We start from the raw sequence: 22,059 nt of genomic DNA on the forward strand, positions 1-22,059 counted from the left end.
ACAACGGCACGATGATAGCAGCATTTGCAATAGGTGTCATACTAGGTAAGATCTCTACGCCATTCTCGTAAACTGTGATCAGCGGCCTCGTTTTCAGATGTGGCCTTGACCCTTTGAATGTCTTGTTGAAGCGTTCGCTCGTCAAGGCACGGCTCTCTGCATGATGTTTCACTGAAGTACTGTCAATAGCTGAGTGAGCTTGCATTTACGCTGAAATAGCAATACTTCGGCATCGTCAGGGGAGTTGCGTCCCTTGGGCACGCCAGAAAACTATGGTCGAGGGTTCGAATCCCGGTTCGCCCCGATTATATTTTTGGGTTTGTCAGCACCATAACTCAAGCTCCTCACAGCGATAGCCCGTTCGCGGGGCTGTCTATACTATCGCTGCCACCAGTCATAACTCCCCACTGTGATAGGTGGCCACAACCATGCTTGGAGTTGAACTCGCAACCGAATGACCGTTATTATTTACAAACAAGTGACGACTGTCGTGACGCCGAATACACTTATCGCTGCTAAATTACTTTCTTTGTTTGTCAATTTGAATTTATGTTTCATTAAAACTATCATGTTATTGATATAGTAAGAATGTAAGGGAGAAGTTGGTTGATTTTCCGTTAGTCTGCAATCTCGAACCAATCTGATTATTAAAACAACAAAGTAAATTCATCTGGAAAACATGTCAGTCGTAAACCTTTTCAAAATGAAGTACGATGGCATTCCAAAAGACATAAACAAAAGTATAAACGTTACTTCATTTGGGGTTAGAGGGCAAATTTCAAGATTCTTTGTAATGGCCGCGCCCACACTGGTGGCAGCGATGTTACCCAGAGTGTAACGAAGGTGTCACGCGCTGGGACGGAGCTTGCACCATACCTGTGTGCATGGGTTTCACAAAAATGGTAAACGTTGGGTAAACGAGTCGAACCCAACTCACTCGCTCTCTCACTGTTATTGTTGAATGTTATCATGTAGACCGATGGCGATCAACAACTATATAATCAGTGGGATGTAACGCAATCCTATCACGATTATTGCGATAATTTATATAAAAATGAACAGTAGTTATTGTAGCAGTTGATATGTGTACATACGAAATATATATATAAATAATCATGAAAATATTGTTGAAAACATGCCTAACTGTAAATTATTACACCAAACATGTTTCTGTTAATCAGACACAACCATTAAAGAGAAGCAAAGTCTATGATATTGGTAATTGTTAGACAGATGTAAATAATTTTACAACACTAACTATTACTTTGAAAAGATGAAATATGATGAAATATCAATAACTTTACTAGTGTAGATTTACAAAACATGTTTACACAATTCGGTCCAGCCACTGTGTCCCTGACATAATAGTTCGATCAATCCTAGACAATGTAACATATGATGTGCCTACAAAAGAGTTTGTATGTCAATCCATTTAATTTAGATTTTAAACATTTAACGTGTATACTACTCAATATCTCTTGTTCCTTGAAAAAAATAACAAAATTTATGTTTCGGAAGTAATTGTTGTGAAAACATATTACTTGTGGTATGTTTGTTTTCTATATTTATATTGTATATAGAGAATCTCACCCGAGCGTCTTTTGATATCAAATATATCAACACGAGTTGATAAAAGTGGAAAAAGTCCGAGGCTTGCCGAGGATTTTTGCCTCTTTTATCAACGAGTGTCTATTCTACCAGGGTAGGAGGCAAGACAGGGTACAAGTCTATTCTACCAGGGTAGGAGATGGCTGCCCACATCCTCACACTACCACCGCAAATCTATCCACTTCCTGTATACAGTTTCATAAATAATGTTCCCTGCGTCGCCTGTACACACGACGTCTACCATCCGCACGGTGAAGCATAAAACATGACTCGTCACAAAACCAAACTTCGCAGTTGTGGCCATACTCAGTGACCTTGACACCACTGACGTCGCAGCCGACGATGCAGGTCCGTCAAAATGACACTTCGAACTGGTCGTCTAGCGCGCATATCTTCGGTTCCTCACTGTCTGGGCTGATATCCTACGCAATCATATTGCCGTAGTTGTAAAGGTGGCCCTGGTGGTTCTTTCACGTAAGTGCTCTAGAAGTGATACGTGGTAGACCGGATCTGGGAAGGTCACGTGTTATCCCGTGTGCCTGGTAACGGTTCCACAGTCTTGTAATGGTGCTTGGTGTTAAGAGGAAACACCTGGCTTCAGCTGACGACGATTCTCCTGTTTGCAGTCGGACGATGACGTTGTTACGTTGGGCTTCCGTCAGTCGTGGCATGTTTTCGCCGTAAGACTGTGATGCCCATCAAGTGACGTTGCACGTGCATGTCATGTTGGTGTGTTTCGGCGCTGTGATCTCACGTGGTTGTGTTTTTTGTGATTTTTTCCATCTTTTCATTACATTTCTGCAGTACCTCATTCTTTCCACACAAATCAATCCCAATCCATGTAGAAACGACCAATTCATTTTTGGTATTAATTTTGTATGGATGTCGGCAACACTCTGTCAGCTATTTACGATGTTACTTCTTCAGCGTTTCTTTTTTTGCAGAGTATATTTATAGGAGGTGACACGTAAACTAGTGTTGATGGTTGCAGGTATAATCTTTTGTGACACGATGAATAACGACAACATATAATAGTTAATTTTTACAGCCAGATTAGCCAGTCTCGATTATCTGCCAAACCCCCAAAAATCCATTGGGCGTAAAAAGCAAAACTAGAATGAAATAAAGCGACCAAACCATTTTAATATCCAATAGAAATCTCTGTATTGTGAACATGTGTTTGTGAATCACTATCAAATAGTGATGATACCAGGTATCCTGCCCCACCGGTGGCACCCGTCACAAACACATGTCAAGTCAAGTCAATTCTTCACCTGAACAAACACGAGAACAGATGGTACAAGTCAATATAGGGAATTGCATCGGACATTATTTTTGTCACTGATGCGTCAAATTTGGAAATGTCCTCCACATGTCTACCTTATAACCTTTTGAAAGCTTTACTGAGGTCTTGAATGTTGTAACCTTGACCAACCAACGCTGTCTAAATTCTTGATAGAAAGATCATGCACGATTGTTTCTAAAGAGTTGTGAAATGTAACCAAAGGCTGGAGCTGCTGGAATATTGCTCGACATGACGGGAAAGTCATCCCTCTTGTCATACAATCTTGTGGAAAGTGTTTTGCCATTCTGAATCTTTATGCATAGATCTAAATAGAAAGCAGATAAGGCAGTGATATCAGTGATGACACTTGGTGTATGATCTGCATATTGGTAATATTTGTAAAAGGTAACATATTTCATATTATGGATTTCGGATTTCAAAGAATTACGCAACAGAGACACTTGATCGATAACACTCATAAACTATTAACACATGGAAGCAAGTGTCGCAACGCCATGTCCCTAGCAGAGTGCTAATGTTTCACGATAGTCTGTGACTATTTTTTCTGTGTCATATCTCCTAAGCTCGATAAATCAGGCGGTGGGGTGGCCTAGTGGTTAAACCGTTCGCTCGTCACGCCGGGTTCGATTCCCCACATGGGAACAATGTGGTATGCCCTTTTATGGTATCCCCCGCCGTGATATTGCTAAAGGTGGAGTAAAACATCACTCACTCGGTCAAATCACTGAGAACACAGGTATTTAATGTCCCCCCCCAGCCACGCGAACATGGCGAAGACGTACATTCCTGTCTCCAGCAGGTAACCTAAGGTGAGACATGAATGTCGCAAGAGCTGTGACCGCCATCAGCCAGAATAACAACTGAATTCGCCCCTCATTCCCAGAATCAGACGCTGACTTTGTTGCTGGGTCAGTCTGTTCTATGGTGCAAGGCCTGCTGGGCCTTCTGACGTAACCGTAGTCCCAAAATGTCCCAGACGTGCCAAGTTGGATTGAGGTCGAGGCTCGCGGTAGGCCAGGACAGAGTGCTGATGGCTTCTTGAGGGAAATCACGACGGCACGAACGCGATGCGTTCGGTCATTGTCATCTTGCTGAGAGAGGATGGTTGTCAAGTTGAGGCACAAGAGTAGAAGATATCCGTCTGATATTAAGTTATCTGGTCAGATATCGTTGTCCAGATTACCCCTGACCGCGAGAAAATCCAAATTTCAGTCATAAGACCCACAGCCTCCTACGCCAGAGACCCACATCTCCATACAACCACTACAATACCCACATCGCCATACCAGGAAAAACTCCCTTCCCTATACCAGAAGAGGCCCACGACAAATGGAACCTGGTCCAGTATGTTACTTTGAACATAGGCTGTGTTTTTACGCCTCCGCGTCAGGGCTATTGTAGAATATTCTAGATGTGTATTTATATTCGCGCTGTAAGATGTAATTTTAGTCATTGTTGATCCTCGAAACACGACGGTCATGATGCTTTTTCTTAGATTTTAGTTACGTTGTTCTCATCGTTTTCTGTTTCCTTGTGTTTTGTGGACATATGACAGTTTTGTTGTTGCAGTCTGTCAGTTTCCTTAAATTTTTGGTGAGAAAAAAACAGAGTTGAAAGATCGTAAATTTCGTGGTTTATACCGACAGCCTGAAATGATACAAAAGAAAAGTATTATACACAACAGATATATTTCCCAGAATTTAATTGCCCATTATTAAGGGTGCTTATAACACACGAGTGCGTATTATACACGAATAAATAAGTCTTGTGTACATTTATCAATCGAAAGCGTGCTAATTGGGATTGTTCACTAGCCAATATATTAGCAAATATCGCCGTGGACTCTTATTAGAGCGGGGCGCTTATAACGTCGAATACGGTATGTTACCAGATGTTCAGATTGCTCCACGCTTTAATGGGTATACGTTTCTTGAACAAGCTTGGAACGCCAGTCCAATTCGCGGATTCACGAAGTTTTACTTTTTTTTCTAATGTCGAAGGTACTGACACCAAAGAATTTTTTCTTAGGTATAACGCTATTTGTAATTATCTATTGTACATTTTATCACATCCTTTTATCAGAAGCAGGTTCAAACTATGTTGGTTTTCTGAAAACAAATCTACCAGTCCTAAAGGAGATTTGTCCCGACACTGACGCGTTCAACAGTGGCGCCGTGTCATCTGGTCACTTCTCACGTGATGACTTGATCCATAGCTACGACGTTAGTTCAAACGGAAGTGACGTCATTGTCTTTGTGCGCATCCAGAAGACCGGAAGTGCGACATTTGCGTTGCACTTGGCTTATCACCTCGATGTCACTCCGTGGTGTCAATGTAAAAGTGGAGCTATAAATAAGTGCGGGTGTTATCAGAAGTGGAAATCGAATATTTTGTTCAAACGAGACCGGCATGAACATCCCTGCAAGGCCCATGCCGATTGGACCCACCTGCATTCCTGTGTTGAAGAGGCCATGAACATACGGCATGGTCGGAAACTCAAACGAAGGTAAGACGTGATTTCTACTTCACCGAGAAACCATTAACAGATGCAGACCATTAAGTTTAAAGAATTGCGTGCCTTAGGCGTACAAGAACTCTCTGAGTTTGTGTTCGAACCTCACATTAGCTCTTGTTATGATTCTTCGTTTGTCAGTACCATACCCTTGCTCGTGGGTTATGGCAAAGTGGTAATGTTCTTTCAAAACCTGCATCACTTTGTGCTTTCGTCGACATTAAGCAGACACGTCACGCTATAACTGAAATATTGGCGTTAAACCAACCCGCCTACCCACGCTCCAGCCTGTGGTATGCTACTAAAATCATTGGCTCTGGATACAAGTTGGGCAGACGGGTAGCCTAGTGGTTAAAGCGCTCACTTGAATTCTAGTTTCCATATAGGTACAAATATATGAAGCCACTTTCTAGTGTCTCTCGCACTGATATTGTTGAATGATAGTTATAGCAACTCCACTCACTCACTCACTCACTCACTCACTCACTCATTTTCTCTCTCATCATCAGATATCATGTAGGGGCAAATGAACAAATGTTTTGTTTTTCATCCCTTTTTAAATTTTACTGTTATGTTCCATTTTTCACATCTAAATACTCAGTTGTACCAAAACGGACCTCCATGGCTTCCAAACGTGAAGTCTTTCAGGAATCCAGTAAAATCAGGAACTGCGTTGCTGGATCAGGGCGGGTGACCTAAAAATTCAAATTCAAATCGGAAAATGAACGCTGAACCGAGAACGATGCAAAATGCAAATTTTGATTTTTCTTAAAATAAAACCTCGGTGATGAGAAACAAGATTTTTCATTCATGTGGTCCAATCGTTTTGCGCCTGATGCCGATTAATGGTGCTGCCCACTGAGATACCATGCCGCAGTTTAACATGACCCACTCAGACCCAGTATACTAACTCCGAGCCGACCAGTCCTTGACCAGCCCCGTAATGCCGAGCGCCAGACAGGGTAACAACAAGTACTATCTTTTAAACTTTTGGGATCGAACCCCGGACCTTCCGCTCTCCGTGGAGGCGGTCAATGTACTCAGCGGGAGGACTTGTGATCGTGGTTCGCTCTTGGCGCCATTATCATCCAGCCATCAGCAACTTATTCGGGATATGTCTGACGGAAGAGTACAGCCTTGAGCAGAGATTTGACAGAGCTGAACGTCTGGCTGGCTGGCTGGCTGGCTGGCTGGCTGAAAGTGGTTGAATCTCGCATGTGGACAGGTACTTGATTCCAAATCTGTGGTCCTGCCGCACTGTTTGTTTGTTTGTTGTGTAACGCCGCACTCAGCAATATTCCGGCTATATGACGGTGGTCTGTAAATAATCGAGTCTGGACCAGTGATTGACATCAATTGGAATACGATCACATGCATCAACCAAGCCAGCGAGCCTGACCACCCGATCCCGTTAGTCGCCTCTTACGACATGCACAGTCGCCTTTTCCGGCAAGCATGGGTTTCTGAAGACCTATTCTGACCCGGATATTCATGGGTTCCTGTCGCATTGAATGTACGTTGTCCAGTCTTTAATCCGTAGAACCCGAATCTGGCGGTATGATTGAAGCGACTCCGACAAGCAAGAAGGATGGGGTCAGGTGTTGATATGGGTCTTCAAGGCAGAGTGAGTGTGAGTGAGTATGGTATTACGCCCCTTTTAGCAATATTACAGCAATATCACGGCGGGGGACACCAGAAATGGGCTAAACACATTGTACCCATGTCGGGAATCGAACCCGGGTCTTCTGCGTGACGAGCGAACGCTTTGACCACTAGGCTACCCGACCATCCCTACGAGGCAGAGGATATGGAACTGGGTTCGGGCCTCGCCTGGAATCAGTGTCATGATTTTAGGACTGGTGACATGTGAAAACTTCTTCACGAGTGAGTGAGTGAGTTGGGTTTAACGCTGCTTTTAACAATATTCCAGTTATATCGCGGCGTGTCAGCTTAATGTGGGAGGAAAGCCCGAAGTGATGCAGGTCTCAGACGTTTACCACTTCGGTGAAACCCACGAGCACGGGTATGGTGCTGACAAACCTAGAAACATAATCGGGGCGAACCGGGATTCGAACCCACAATCATAGGTTTCCTGCCCAATGGACGCAACTCTGCACAGCGAATCGCGGCGCCTTAGACGACTGGGCCACCCGTGCCCCCTTCAGGAGTTCTTGATGATGACACTGACAATGATAATAACAATATTTTATGTTTCTTAATGTCAACCCCTAAAACAAATACTTTTACTTAATAATATACTGTACACGTTACTCTGGTTATAAATTATTATTCTGTATTTCCACGGATCTTAAACATATTTTACACAATGTAGCAAGCATAAATATTGTGTGTTTTTTTAATCTTTTGTCATGAAAATATTTGTAATATTAGAAAAAAACATGAATAGCGTGTGGCGTTATATTGGGGACAGGGTAAGACCACGTACAATGTTGTTGCAGTCGTCAGTTCTTGATTGTCTTCAGCCCATTTATTCCACTAAACATCAGGTCTTATCAGACACATGCATTCACACACACTGCTCTGGCATCGGTATATGGCCAATACCAAGCTTTGAAAACAATTAACCCTTTTTTGTTTAAACATACGAGTTCTGTTTTATTTATGATTAACTATCTTCTTCGTGGTAGGTACCTGAACGTTACCATGGTGAGGGAGCCACTGCCACGTTACATCAGCGAATGGAAACACGTTTCCAAGGGTGCAATTTGGCCACTCCCCCTTCTTTGCAATGGTCGTTCCCCGACCAAGGAGGAGATACCCCCGTGTTTCGATGTTGCTTGGAAGAACGTAACCCTGCATGAGTTCATGGAATGTCAATTAAATCTAGCTGTGAACAGACAGACCCGGATGCTGGCCGACCTGCGCATTGTTGACTGTTATAACACTTCCGCTTCCGGTTGGACTTACGACGAGAGACAGTACCGTATGCTGGCAAGCGCAAAAGAAAATCTGAAGAATATAGCGTTCTTTGGTTTAACCGAATATCAAGAACTGTCACAAATTCTTTTCGAGAATACCTTCAATTTAAAATTGACATCCAAATTTAAGACTACTCCGATAAAGTATACATCAATCACATACGAACTAACTGACAGTGATCGGAACAGAATCAATTATGTCAACAGATTTGATGTCATGCTTTACCAATATGCCAAAGGTCTATTTTTTCAAAGATTGAAATACCTTGCCTCGGCAGCTGAACAGTCACATCTGAGGCGTTTAATGAGGAAACCCAATGACTAAGGATGTTTCACGTTCCATTAGAGAACAATTTACGAGATACTAACAACACTCACTATTCTCATGATCAAAGTTTGCTTTTAAAGAATGTTCCACGCATACGTGGATGTTATTGTCAAAAGTTCGTAGTAGTTCTGACATAAAATGATACAATTATTAATGGCAGTGAATTTTATTGTTTAACATTGAGCTGTGTTGCATTGTTGCATTTCGGGATTCGGTAGACTCTCATAGCAGGCCCACGTGCATATGTCGATCTTTCAAAGATTTGTTTGGTATTGTGGCCCGTAGAAACACCCAAATCACAAGCTGTCGCCATCGTTCACATAACACACCTGGTTTCATCAAATAGTCAATTCTATGATGCTTCGCTAAAAGATCAAAGGTGCCGATTATACTTTATTTCGTATATGAGATATCAACATTATATACAACCTCTTTAAGGATTTTAAAAGATGTACCAGCTTTGAACATATTTACTCGTATTAAAATAATGATGACTCCCTGAATACAATTCCATTTCGTAATGTCGGACAAGTACATTTTATGAAGAGGGTAGTTATATTTGGTATTTCCCGGATATTCTCACAATTGTCACGGCGATTATTTGTTCCTTTTCTCACAATACCGATTGTCCCATCTACCTTTGTGAGGCTATCGTTCGGCCATTGTGTTTATCTGCGTTGCCCAGCTACAACTGCCCCAGGTAACATCGTTCTTTCCTTACAAATCCGTTATCGGTGAAATAGTTTTTTGTAAACTGTTACTGTTTGAATGTTATTACCTTGTAAGAAATATGGCAAGATGATATCAACCATCTCTCGTGCCACAGGCTTATCCCAAACATATTTAAACCACCGTGCCGCAGGCTTATCCCAAACATATTTAAACCACCGTGCCGCAGGCTTATCCCAAACATATTTAAACCACCGTGCCGCAGGCTTATCCCAAACATATTTAAACCACCGTGCCGCAGGCTTATCCCAAACATATTTAAACCAGCGTGCCTCAGCAGTCACATATTGTCCGAGGCGGGCGTTGGTTCCCTACGAATTATGTTTACCGTTTGTTTATTTGTTGTTTAACGCCGCACTCAGCAATGTTCCAGCTTTAGGACGGCAGTCTGTAAATAATCGAGTAAGGACCAGACAATCTAGTGATTGACATCATGAGCATAGATCCACGCAATTGGGATAGATGACATGCATCAACCAAGTCAGCGAGCCTGATCACCCGATCCCGTTAGTTGCCTCTTAAGACAAGCATAGTCGCCTTTTAAAGCAAGCATGGGTTGCTGAAGATCTATTCTACCCCGGATCTTCACGGGTATGTCTCTCAGGACAAAGGAATGAGCAATCCTTGAAAAGATAAATTGCCTCATGTAAACCTCTTGCTCAGCGTACGGCATTGAACAAAATACATCAGTCAAACAAACCGGCTGCTGTTGCTCTTCCTCCGCCTTGCTCTTCCTCCACCTTGATCTTCCTCCACCTTGCTCTTCCTCCACCTTGCTCTTCCTCCGCCTTGCTCTTCCTCCACCTTGATCTTCCTCCACCTTGCTCTTCCTCCACCTTGCTCTTCCTCCGCCTTGCTCTTCCTCCACCTTGCTCTTCCTCCACCTTGCCCTTCCTCCATCTTGCTCTTCCTCCATCTTGCTCTTCCTCCGCCTTGCTCTTCCGACACGTCCGTCTCCTAACATTAGTGGCGGTAACGAAGTTGCAACTTGTACAACAGAAAACATCTCAACTCACAATAACCAGCGACACCGAACTTCGACTTTCTTTTAAATGGACTTGTGGAATGTTTCGAGTCACGTGATTAAATTGAAGCAAATTAATATAAAAACTAACACTTAAAAAAATGCTTCTTATTGCTGCGTGGGTTGATGGATCGCCACACACTGAACGGATGAGGAAATATGCCCTATTTAAATAATAAACTACCTAATTTAGTGGTGTTGTGTTATGTTTAAAACGTAACTATGTCTCGTAGTGGGACAGACGGTCAGTTCGAGGATTTTCAATTTACGGCACGTTAAGTACAGATTTGATTTTAAAACCATCTCCAATTGAACGCATTAGTTTTAAATTCGGCATCTTAGAAAAGTAAAGAAGTTTGTTCTTACCCCATGTGTAGTGTAATAAAGTATAGCTTTGCCCTGAACTATTATAACGTCAAAGCACTCGATCAAGCGGCCTCAAGGGCAGTGCAACGGTTGTCGGATGAACGTTAACTAAACAATATGAAGATATCATAGATTTATATGGGTCCCCTGAGAAATGACTTGGTAAGTACACTACCCCGACATCTGCCCCATACCACAGCACACCCTCACATCACGCCACGCCACCCACTATCACTCCCCCCACCCCCAGAACACGAACACGAACACACACACACGAACACACACACACGAACACACACACACACACACACACACACACACACACACACAGACACAGACACACACACACACACACACACACACACACACACACACACACACACACACAACGCCACATCACAGCCCTTCCCCGCTCAGACGCACCATCATCCCCGACTACCACCGCCACACCAATTTAGGCGCCGTAAGTCGCTGTGAGGAGTTTCTAATCCGTTCCAGAACCAGTGGTCCATGGCTGACAATTTTGTTTGTTTGTTTGTTTGACGCTGCATTCAGCAATATTCCAGCTTTATGACGGCAGTCTGTAAATAATCAATTCTGGGCCAGGCAATCCAGTGATTGATATCAAGGGCATCGATCCAAGCAATGGGGATACGATGACATGCATCATCCAAGTCAGCGAACCTGACCACACGATCCCGTTAGTCGCCTCTTACGACAAGCATAGTCGCCAGTATGGGTTTCTGAAGATCTTCACGGGTGTTGACAATTATGATTTTGACCCTTGGTCAGTCTGCACCATTCCTGTGCTCCTGGAAGTCTCCAGAGTGGTAAACCTGTACCATCAGGGCGTTATCCAACAAATTGATCAAGGCACTCTGTGAAACGGGGCCATGGCTTTTATCTCTCATGAAGCTGACACACCGTGATTCAACTGTGAAACTGTTCAAAGCAGCGTTAAACCAAACTCACTCACTCACTCACACACAATGTGTCTTTATAGGCGTTGTCGCCCCTCCCACCGCTGGGCAACTGTCATCCACGACGGCCTTCTTCACCGTCGCCGGTCCAGCTGTCTGCGACCCTGCAGATTCGCACTTCACCAGTAACCCATCCAACTGTTCGACCTTCACCCGGGAAGTAGGTGGCGTGGTGCGCGAGTACAGGTGCGCAGCAGGCATGGTATACAACGCTGACATCAGTATGTGTGACTGGCCGGTGAATAGTCCCATGTGTAATGGTGGGTGCAATAGTTCAATACGTGATCACTTCACAATCTCATTAAAATCAGATGTAAGTTCTCGCTGTCCCAAAACAAAGATCTGAGGACATCCCATTACGGGTCATGTCGGAACAACTTTTCGCGTACTTATACCGACCACTGAAATGACTAACAAGAAGTCGACATCAGCCATTTAGAAAGCAGCTTTCTCGAGCTTTACGGCATTCGTTTCAACCTGGCGACTTCCATTTCAGACTACGCTTGAAAAATATCTTGACACAGTCCTCGATTTAAAATTTTGAAAACTGAACAAACGAACATTCCGGAATGTCTTATATATGGTTGAGATTGTATGGGAGTGCTTCCCACGTACCGTGCAAGGCCTCCTCCGTTCAAATGCTTATCCAACGGAAGCGAGAGATAGACGATGATTTTGACGGAATCAGTCGTACGGGCCGTAACTGTCGTACGGAATACCCCGTGTTTTCGAGGTTGCATAATTAAAAAAACAAATTCCGACTGTCACTTTCATGATCTGGTAAGCGACGCTTTGATTGGTCGGATGAAAGGTCATTCTGACGTGACCCGTAATGGGTTGTACTCAGATCTAAGATCTGATTTTAATGAGATTGTATCACTTCACTGACTTGAATGAGGATCGGATGCACACAATGGCTGTTCCCTATCTCTAGCCAAGTGTCATAAACGATCTGTTTGTGTGATTATTTGTGAATCACTTGCGAGAAACGTATTGGTAAGATATCTAAATATTCCACAATAGATTAAACCTAAGCCCCAATTATACACTACCGGTCAAAAGAAAGTATACACTTAAAAATAACAAACGTTATCAAAAGGTTTCTAGGCTGAAAACACGTTCTATGATAGCCGTATCAAATACATCACCATCGAATAACATTTCTTGCTTGTTTCATTTCCAGCCACTATCTAAGATAGGTGTATACGTTTTTTGCCCAGCAGTGTATTTGAATCAGCCCATAGAAAACCAACATCACTCAAGATATATTTCATTTGATCAGTCTTATACCCACTTACCATTATTACATAAAGATAATCTCAATTTGCCAAGAATGTCTATTACTATCTCACGCCATGGGCCCGTATTGACAAAGCAGTAAAGAGAATGCTTTGTGAATAGAGTCCCAGACACGGAACGGGCCTCAGAACTTGCACCCTCGTCTTCACCGATTTCAGCACCCGTCTAGATATTGAAATGTGTGCCTTAACATTTTATGTTGAACCATTGCCTCTATGCAATAGGGTTAATTATCTAGAGGGTCGTTTGGGTAGCCTAGTGGTTAAAGCATTGCTAAAAGAGGCGTAAAACAGTATTCACTGATCATCTAGATCCAGAAACTTAAATGAACACTGGATTAAAAAAACTAATCGAATGGTCTGATAAATCATTAGGCTCGAATCCAATAGTCGACACGATTATAATCCCTTGTGTCTCAGCACCATACTGGACCAGCTGGGACCTCCAAGAACTGGAACTGGCATCTGTGAGGTACACCAGGGGACCTGTTAATTCAGGTCAGGTGTCCAGTATCCAGTGCCTACACCCGTGCTAGACTATGGCGGTTTTTGGCAGCTCTCGGTTCATTTCCATGGCAACAAGAATGACGTGGCTTGGGCGGCGGGGTAGCGTAGTGGTTAAAGCATTCGCTCCCCACGTAGACCCAGGTTTGATTTCCTACATGGCTACACCACGTGAAGCTCAATTCTGGTGTCTCCCGTCATGATATTGCTGGATTATTTCGGCAAGCGACGTAAAAACCTAACTCCCTCACTCACCCATGATGTAGCCGTTGCCTGTGGATCGAAACAGTCACTCGCTCTTTCACATCTATTGTTTGTTTACTTGTACGTTTTTCATTATAGTAATGTACACACCTGTACGGTAACTCATTATAAGACGTAGCTTTATGTTCCAGTTCCCTCTGAAAATCCCCCGCTATACGGCACCGTCCCCAGTGGTATGTATGACAAGCCTGATGACTTGAACCTCCAAATGTTGGATCGCCTCTTTGTATTGACGAATGCATAGCCCGGTAATCCGGGACTGCAGTTAAACATGTACACCAAAGTTTCACACATGTACGACCCGGCAAAATGAGTTAGTTGTATAACCGGGTGCGCAATCAACATTAGCTTGAAGCGCTCATTAAATCTCGATTAATTGGTTTTTTATCCGCGTTGCCCGAATATTTTGGATGAAAGTTATATAAGTTTTCTTGCAAACTGTGCACTTGTTTTTTGCGTTGTATCTCATCATAGAATAGATTAATTTATTTATATGATACAGTAAACTACGGTTATAACGAACTCAAAGGGACCACTGATATTAGTTCGATATAACCATAGTTCGTTATAAGCATGTATACAACATATATACAGCAAATGGCCGGGACAAAAAAAAAGTTCGTTATATCCGTCAGTTCGTTATAAGCGTGTTCGTTATAAACGTAGTTAACTGCATTTATATTTTAATGGCAACAGATAATATACCAGCATGCTCGGGAATGACAACAAAAACTAGTGATATGTATAATGGGCCTGTGGCCTACTTTACTGAAACATATAAATCTGTCTGTCTGTAACAAGCAGTAGCCATTATCTGCTTCTGTGAGAGACTGTCGCCATTCGACCTTTGACCACTGAATCTCAGACGTATTTGAATATCTATTTTCCACAGAATGCCTGATGCCGTGCTCTGTAACGTACGACGCAGTGTACCCGCTATTCACCGCCACCCAGGTCAAATGTGGCGAGTACTACATCTGTAATGGGGGACAACTCTTCACCGGAAAGTGTTCCGACATTGGGAATGGAGAGTTCCCGTTCTTTGATTCAACAACGCGATCCTGCGTGGGCCAGTTGGAGACGATTAATGTCAACTGTCCCCCAGGGTCGGCCTAGAGGAGGCGTGTTTGGTTCAGACCGTCCTCAACAGTCACGTTATATTCCTCGAATTCATGGAATGGACTTTATGTATCGAAACATGTTCACAAAGTTTAATTAAATTTAAATTTGATATTACGTGTTCTATTCTTAACGAACAAAGGAGAACAAATTAAAAGATTAAAATTCCTCACCTTTTCCTGATTGTGAGTACGGTCGTGCTTTTGCGCCTACAAGAAGAATATCCTAGAACATTCTTTGGCCATTAAAAAGAACATATTCAAACTGTTTTATGTTAATTTTTTTGCAACAAAAACGCGCCTTATAAGCTTCACTTGTAATGTCCCGTTTGTTGTTGATGCTGTCGATCACTGGTGGACGTTCCAGATTCTTCATATGAGACGTCCGCGATTCGCTGTGCAGAGTTGCGTCCCTTTGGCACGCCAGAAACCTATGATTGTGGGTTCGAATCCCGGTTCGCCCCGATTATGTTTCTAGGTTTGTCAGCACCTGTTCGTGGGTTTCACCGAAGTGGTAAACGTCTGAGACCTGCATCACTTCGGGCTTTCCTCCCACATTAAGCTGATACGCCGTGATATATATAACTGGAATATTGTTAAAAGCGGCGTTAAATCCAACTCACTCACTCACTCACCCACTCATATGAGACGTGATATTGCTTGAATAGTGCTAACGTGACCATGAGACCATACTCAGAACGATCTCCTACAATCAGCCAGGTTACATTTTCTGACCCCCAAATCCTTACTGTGGTGGTTACTTTCAAATTCTTTTTGATAGGGCTTGCTATCGATACAGATCATAGAGATCGATCATCGTTTACTAAATATCGACCAATTATCGATAAATATATGAAGAAGTAACTTTGAGCAAACATGCAAAGAAAAGTCAGAAAGAAAAAAGCATACTTCATGCCACTGGGAGACACGGGTTGCTCAGTCGTCTAAGGCGCCGCGATTCGCTATGCAGAGTTGCGTCCCTTGGGCACGCCAGAAACCTTTGAATGTGGGTTCGAATCCCGGTTCGCCCCGATTATGTTTCCAGGTTTGTCAGTACATACCCGTGCTCGTGGGTTTCACCGAAGTGGTAAACGTCTAACGTCCAAGATTATTGCACTTATATAGCGACGTGCATGTACGTGTGTGTGTTTGTGTGTGGCTGCTTGTACTAGTCCGGACTGATGCCGATTTATAGTGATAGCTCACTGAGATACCATGCCGCAGTTTAACATGAATAAAATGAGTACCCCACTCAGACACAGTATACTGGGGCAGACCAGTTCTTGTTTAAGCCCCTTAATAGCGAGCGCCAGGGTAACAACAAGTACCATCTTTTAACGTCTTTTGGTATGACACGGCCGGGGATCGAACCCCGGACCTTCCGCTCTCCGGGCGGACGCTCTACCACTAGACCACGGAGGCGGTCTAAACGTCTGAGACCTGCACCACTTCGGCCTGTCCTCCCACATTAAGCTGACACGCCGTGATATAACTGAAATACTGTTCAAAGTGGCGTAAAACCCAACTCACTCACTCACTCACTCATGCCACTGGTGAGTGGTGATATATTTATGCATGGATTTATGCATGTGGACATGTTATGACAAAAACAGTTGCTTTCCGTTTTGGCAATTAACATGATTGATAATAACATTTCTGTTTGGTAAATTTATACTTGATTTTATCATAATTGTTCAAGATATTATCGACGACACAATTATTATATTGTTTATAGTTAACATTTCTTCCCATCGACGATAATTCCGATTATCGATATTTTAGCCTGCCCTACCTATTGGAACACTCAAACAATGAAGGAATGTCATTGCGGAGTCCTGAAGACACGTGACGCGTGGGGATTCCGGATTAGAATTGGACATCAGCAACTCGTTGTCAGAGGCAACGTATTGGATGAAGAAGTCAGGCTCTTTGACTTGGTTGATTGTGTGGCATCTTACCCCGACATCATAGATCGATGCTCATGATGTCAATCACTGGATTGTCTAGTCCAGACTTAATTATTTACTGGCTGCCGACGAAAAGCTGAAATATGGGAGTGCGGCGTTAAACAACAAACACACAATCAAACAAACAAACTTTTAAGACGCGTTGTCTGCACAACAGAAGCTGGGATATATCACACCCGTCAATGACCAAGGGGCTCAAATACTTATCAGGTGTATCAACATACCCGACTTCGACTGATGCAGTCACTGGTAAATAGAAAGATGCCATGAGATTCACATTGTATCATCTAAAGCGATACGTCGACTGATCATCGTTCGAGAAAGCGAAGTCTTACTGTAATTATTTGAAGACTGCACTTATCAGAGTACAGAGTAAATTAATCAAATGGTACAGTGTATATAACTTGTGCTAGTTACTATTACGCATACAGAATAGTTCTAATTTTGATTCAATTTATATATTCCGTAAAAGATGTTATATTTGGGATAACACTTTCTCAGTAAAGTACAGATTATCCTTACTTAGTACTCCAACTTCTAAATGCCTGTCAAGGAAGTGTAAAGTGGCACGGCTCCCATGGCCGAAAGCTGTGAACACACAATGCCATTTAGAAAGTGGCCACATGTTATAGATGTTATATTTTAGATAATACTTTCTCAGTAAAGTACGAGAATCTGTACTTTACTGAGAGAGTGTTGTCCCAAATTTAACATCTGTAACATTTGGCCACTGTCTAAATGACAATGTGTGTTAATATATTATGTAGTTCCCATGCCTATACTCCAAGTATCGATGAAAAATACTTTCTGCAGTTGACATACCCAAAACTACACCTTTGGGATCTTCCTTTATCAAATATAGTAAGAATACAATAACAAATATATTATTAGGTAAAACTTAAATATATCCTTAATTACATCCGGAATTGGGTAATATCGATAGCATTTTAAGAATACATGTATCTCTCCAGGCAGTGTCGGTAAGCTGTTGTCAATTAGGGACGAGTTCCAGGTACTTTAGAGTACCAGTTGTCAAACTATTCAGTAAATAAAAGCGACAAAACCTTTCCCATAATCATAAAAAATATATTCTTAAAGCAAACTGCATTGTACAATTCCGACCATATTTGTCTGTTTATGGAACACTATCAGGAGAACAGGACCCTGTTTTGTTCAACTTTTCGAAATGAAAAATACTTTTCAATCTACACAATAATGTCACTTTGTGTTATCTGCTCCTACATGCCTACATCTGTACCACCACCGTCCACGGTGTGTTTGTATTATCTATAAAACAAACATTATGTTATTGTCGGCACACCCTTTCTTATTGAACAAACAAACATCTTCAAAGATAACAATACACACGCCGTTTGAAGCAAATAATCGTTGTTGCAAGAACGCGCCTTCTGACACGCCTATTTATGGGCGTGGCTTTGGAAGGGACGCCCCTCGCTGGTAGAACACCCGTCATATTTATAACGAAAAGCCTTTTCTTTGGGTAGATCATCACCTCGAGATAACATATCGCCAAAATGAAGTCCTCACTCGTTATTGTCACAGTTTTGGGTGAGTATTCCCTTTGTCTTACACTAGCGTGGAGCAATTACCTCTTATTCCAGCCCATGCTGAATTCACAAACCAGTATGATGATAATTTATTAAATAGTTTATGTAGTATAGTCTTACTGTAGTTATAATCAGTGATCGAATTACCTGTCAACTATGACTTTAAAATAAAGTGAGATACCATGCCGCTGTTTGAGATGGGTACCCCACTCAGACACAATATACTGACTCCGAGCCGACCAGTCAAACGTTCTTTCCAAATTGCTTGATTTCACCATTGCCAATTTTATATACGTTGCTCGCATTAAAATAGGGGAATCGGAAAAAAGATGTTTTCCAAATTTAATATTATGAACACTAGAATAGCGAAGCAATTATGTCAGGAAAAAGAAACCTTTTGTTAACTCTTCGACTTCTCTGCACTGTCAAAGGGGGGCACGGGTGGCCCAGTCGTCTAAGGCGCCGCGATTCCGCGAGTTGCGTCCCTTGGGCACGCCAGACACCTATGATTGTTGGTTCGAATCCCGGATCGACCCGCATATGTTTCTAGGTTTGTCAGCACCATACCAGTGCTCGTGGGTTTCGCCGAAGTGGAAACGTCTGAGACCTGCATCACTTCGGGCTTTCCTCCCACATTAAGCTGACACGCTGTGATATAACTGGAATAATGTTAAAAACGGCGTTAAACCAAACTCACTCACTGTCAAAGATAACCTTATTCAGTGTCTGACGTTTCTGGTTGATGATCTGGGCTGATCATCAGACAGGCAAATCAAATGGTTATGGTAGAAACAATATACATAAGGTGCAGACCATTGGTTTTTAAAAATATTATGATGTCTTCAAAAACAATTGGGAAGATTATTTGTACAAGAAAAGGAAAAGTGTTATTAGGCTGTTAAAATGAAATGCATATACGGAGAGTGAGGGGGAATTTGGTTTAACCCCACTTTGAACAGTATTTCAGTTATATCACGGCTTGTCAACTTCATGTGGGAGGACAGGCCGAAGTGGTGCAGGTCTCAGACGTTTAGACCGCCACCGTGGTCTAGTGGTAGAGCGTCCGCCCGGAGAGCGGAAGGTCCGGGGTTCGATCCCCGGCCGTGTCATACCAAAAGACGTTAAAAGATGGTACTTGTTGTTACCCTGGCGCTCGGCATTAAGGGGCTTAAACAAGGACTGGTCTGCCCCAGTATACTGTGTCTGAGTGGGGTACTCATTTTATTCATGTTAAACTGCGGCATGGTATCTCAGTGAGCTATCACTATAAATCGGCATCAGTCCGGACTAGTACAAGCAGCCACACACACACACATACACGTACATGCACGTCGCTATATAAGTGCAATAATCTTGGACGCGACGTTAAACCCCATTTCACCTCACCTCTCAGACCTTTTACCACACAGCAACAGTCCAGTCACATCACGGCGGGGGTAGCTTCACACAGTGTAACCGTATGGGCAACGCTACCCGGTCCTTCGACGTGGCGAGACAACGCTTTAGCCGCTTGGTTACCCCCCCCCCCCCCCCCCTTGGATATGAAACACAGGGCCCAGTTGCACAAAGTGATCTTGGGGATACGACTATTGTAAGCCTGTAAGCATGGGCATTACGATCGACCTAGCGCTAAGATAGCTTTGTGCAACGGGGCCCTGATCGTGAAGCATGGCCCCGGTCCTCTCTAACGTAAACAAACGTACCGTATACACTGTTCACGATCATGACGTCTTTGACGTGACGTTAATACTCTGCGGCTATGTTCGACATTCGGTTACTGCATATAATGCATTTATTTCAGTTGGGTGTTTCCTCCCCGCTATACGAGCTCAGGTGGAGGGTGTCTTCTGTTCCGAGAGCAGCACTGTCTTCATGCCCTCACCAGACGCCGGAGAATGCTCCGTCAACTTCCGCTGTTCCAAGAACGTGTGGGTCAAGTACCGTTGTGCGACCGGCCTCGTCTTCAACCCAGACACCCAGCTCTGTGTCTTCCCGGAAGATAACCCAGCATGCAGCAGTAAGTCCGCCATTGCAACAAAATTCGGTGACCACTTTGGGGAACTTGGGTCCACTCGGGTCCACTCGGAACCACTCGGGTCCCCACTACTCCACTCGGATTCGCTCGGGTTATTCCGCCACTGTTTGCCGCTAGATCCTACCGCATTGTTTGTTTTACACAACGTCCAATTTTGTATGTTGAAATATCAGAAATTATGAAATCTGGCATGGAGAACAGGACAACTGGAACCACTTTCTTTGCGGAAATGTCTCCCTTATGCTGACGGATTGTGTTCTGCCGTATGGTGATCACTAAACGGTATACTCCCCGAGGCTGGCCGAGATCTGCCGGTGACATCCTGGTAACTGAGTGGGAATCTTGACTACTACTTCCGGGATACAGACGTTCCCCCGTTACCAATACTTGTTGTTCATTCGTTCGTTCGATTTATTTATCGCATCGACGCGTCCATCCATTATATGATAAGTGAGTGAGTGAGTATGGTTTTACGCCGCTTTTAGCAATATTCCAGCAATATCACGGCGGGGGACACCAGAAATGGGCTTCACACATTGTACCCATGTCGAGAATCGAACCCGGGTCTTCGGCGTGACGAGCCAACGCTTTAACCACTAGGCTACCCGACCGCCCCCATTATATGATAAAGTATGATACAACTATGTTTCTTGATTCTTCTTGGCAGATACTTTTAGTGCATGAGGTATGGGATGTTTTATGTCATCAATCAATGTTCCAGATCCCAGCCCTGCCAACTTCGCCAGTCTCCTGAGGGCTGTGGATCAGTCCTCCGGTAAGTCTATACAGTACACTACGGTTATAACGAACACGCTTATAACGAACTAACGGATATAACGAACTAACTTTTTAGTCTCGACTATATGCTGTAGGTATGCTGTATATATGCTTATAACGAATTACGGTTATAACGAACTAAAATTAGTAGTCCCTTTGAGTTCGTTATAACCGTAGTTTACTGTATATTTGAATTCTTAGTAAGATTCAACACTATTTATGAATAGAGCGTTTTCAATAAGAGTCCAAACACAAACAGGCAGATTTTGGACTGAATTATTCACGTGAGAGTGAGGATGACCAACAAAGATTTGAAATTAAAAGTATTTAAATAATATCACGACGCTTCAGCATAATGAGAGCGGAAAGCCCAAACTAGAGTAAAAGACGTTGTCCATGAGAGAATCTATCGTGCATGGGTATGGTGCTGACAGATTTAGAATTAAAAGCTGATCCTGGCACTGCTACGGGACGCAACTCCGCAAGACGCGATGATTACAACCACGGGGCAACCGGTAGCCCAATGTTGAAATGACGTTGTTATGTATCCAAGTCAAATTTGTTGGAGTCGACAATGTTCGTTACTACATTAATACCCAAAAGAAAGTTTACCAAGAGTTTGAAAGACTAGTGAAGACAAACAAATACATGTTGAAAGTATATATGTATATATTTCATTGTTATGTTTTAACATGAAAACAGTGTGAAACTGCTCATGTTATCCAAACAAAAAATT

The 22,059-nt window shown here is 43.0% G+C and overlaps 2 protein-coding genes across 2 annotated transcripts in view; both read left to right on the forward strand.

Moving 5' to 3' along the window:
* On the forward strand, positions 1 to 15,241 carry LOC124133460. The gene is made up of 4 exons (XM_046497891.2): positions 1 to 45; positions 11,816 to 12,052; positions 13,990 to 14,031; positions 14,751 to 15,241. The coding sequence occupies exons 1-4, from the start codon at positions 12 to 14 to the stop codon at positions 14,972 to 14,974; spliced, it is 537 nt and encodes a 178-aa protein (XP_046353847.1). The 5' UTR covers positions 1 to 11; the 3' UTR covers positions 14,975 to 15,241.
* A 3,169-nt stretch (positions 15,242 to 18,410) lies between these two features.
* LOC124133459 overlaps positions 18,411 to 22,059 on the forward strand; it is a 6,298-nt gene continuing 2,649 nt past the window's right edge. Inside the window, exons 1-3 of the mRNA XM_046497890.2 lie at positions 18,411 to 18,512; positions 20,313 to 20,528; positions 21,268 to 21,321. Of these exons, the coding sequence (XP_046353846.1) occupies positions 18,479 to 18,512; positions 20,313 to 20,528; positions 21,268 to 21,321 (304 nt within the window). The 5' untranslated portion in view covers positions 18,411 to 18,478. The remainder of the gene's footprint in view (positions 18,513 to 20,312; positions 20,529 to 21,267; positions 21,322 to 22,059) is intronic.

The sequence above is a fragment of the Haliotis rufescens genome, unplaced genomic scaffold (assembly GCF_023055435.1).
Source record: "Haliotis rufescens isolate VD_foot unplaced genomic scaffold, xgHalRufe1.0.p SCAF_21, whole genome shotgun sequence".
In the NCBI taxonomy this organism is placed as follows: Eukaryota; Metazoa; Mollusca; class Gastropoda; order Lepetellida; family Haliotidae; genus Haliotis; species Haliotis rufescens.

Bases quoted from the DNA above. Each gene is read 5' to 3' on its own strand.
- LOC124133460 (XM_046497891.2), top strand. From the start codon at position 12: ATGATAGCAGCATTTGCAATAGGTGTCATACTAG. The intron at 12,053-13,989 runs GTGGGTGCAATA...TTTATGTTCCAG, and splicing joins GAATAGTCCCATGTGTAATG to TTCCCTCTGAAAATCCCCCG. The intron at 14,032-14,750 runs GTATGTATGACA...TATTTTCCACAG, and splicing joins ATACGGCACCGTCCCCAGTG to AATGCCTGATGCCGTGCTCT.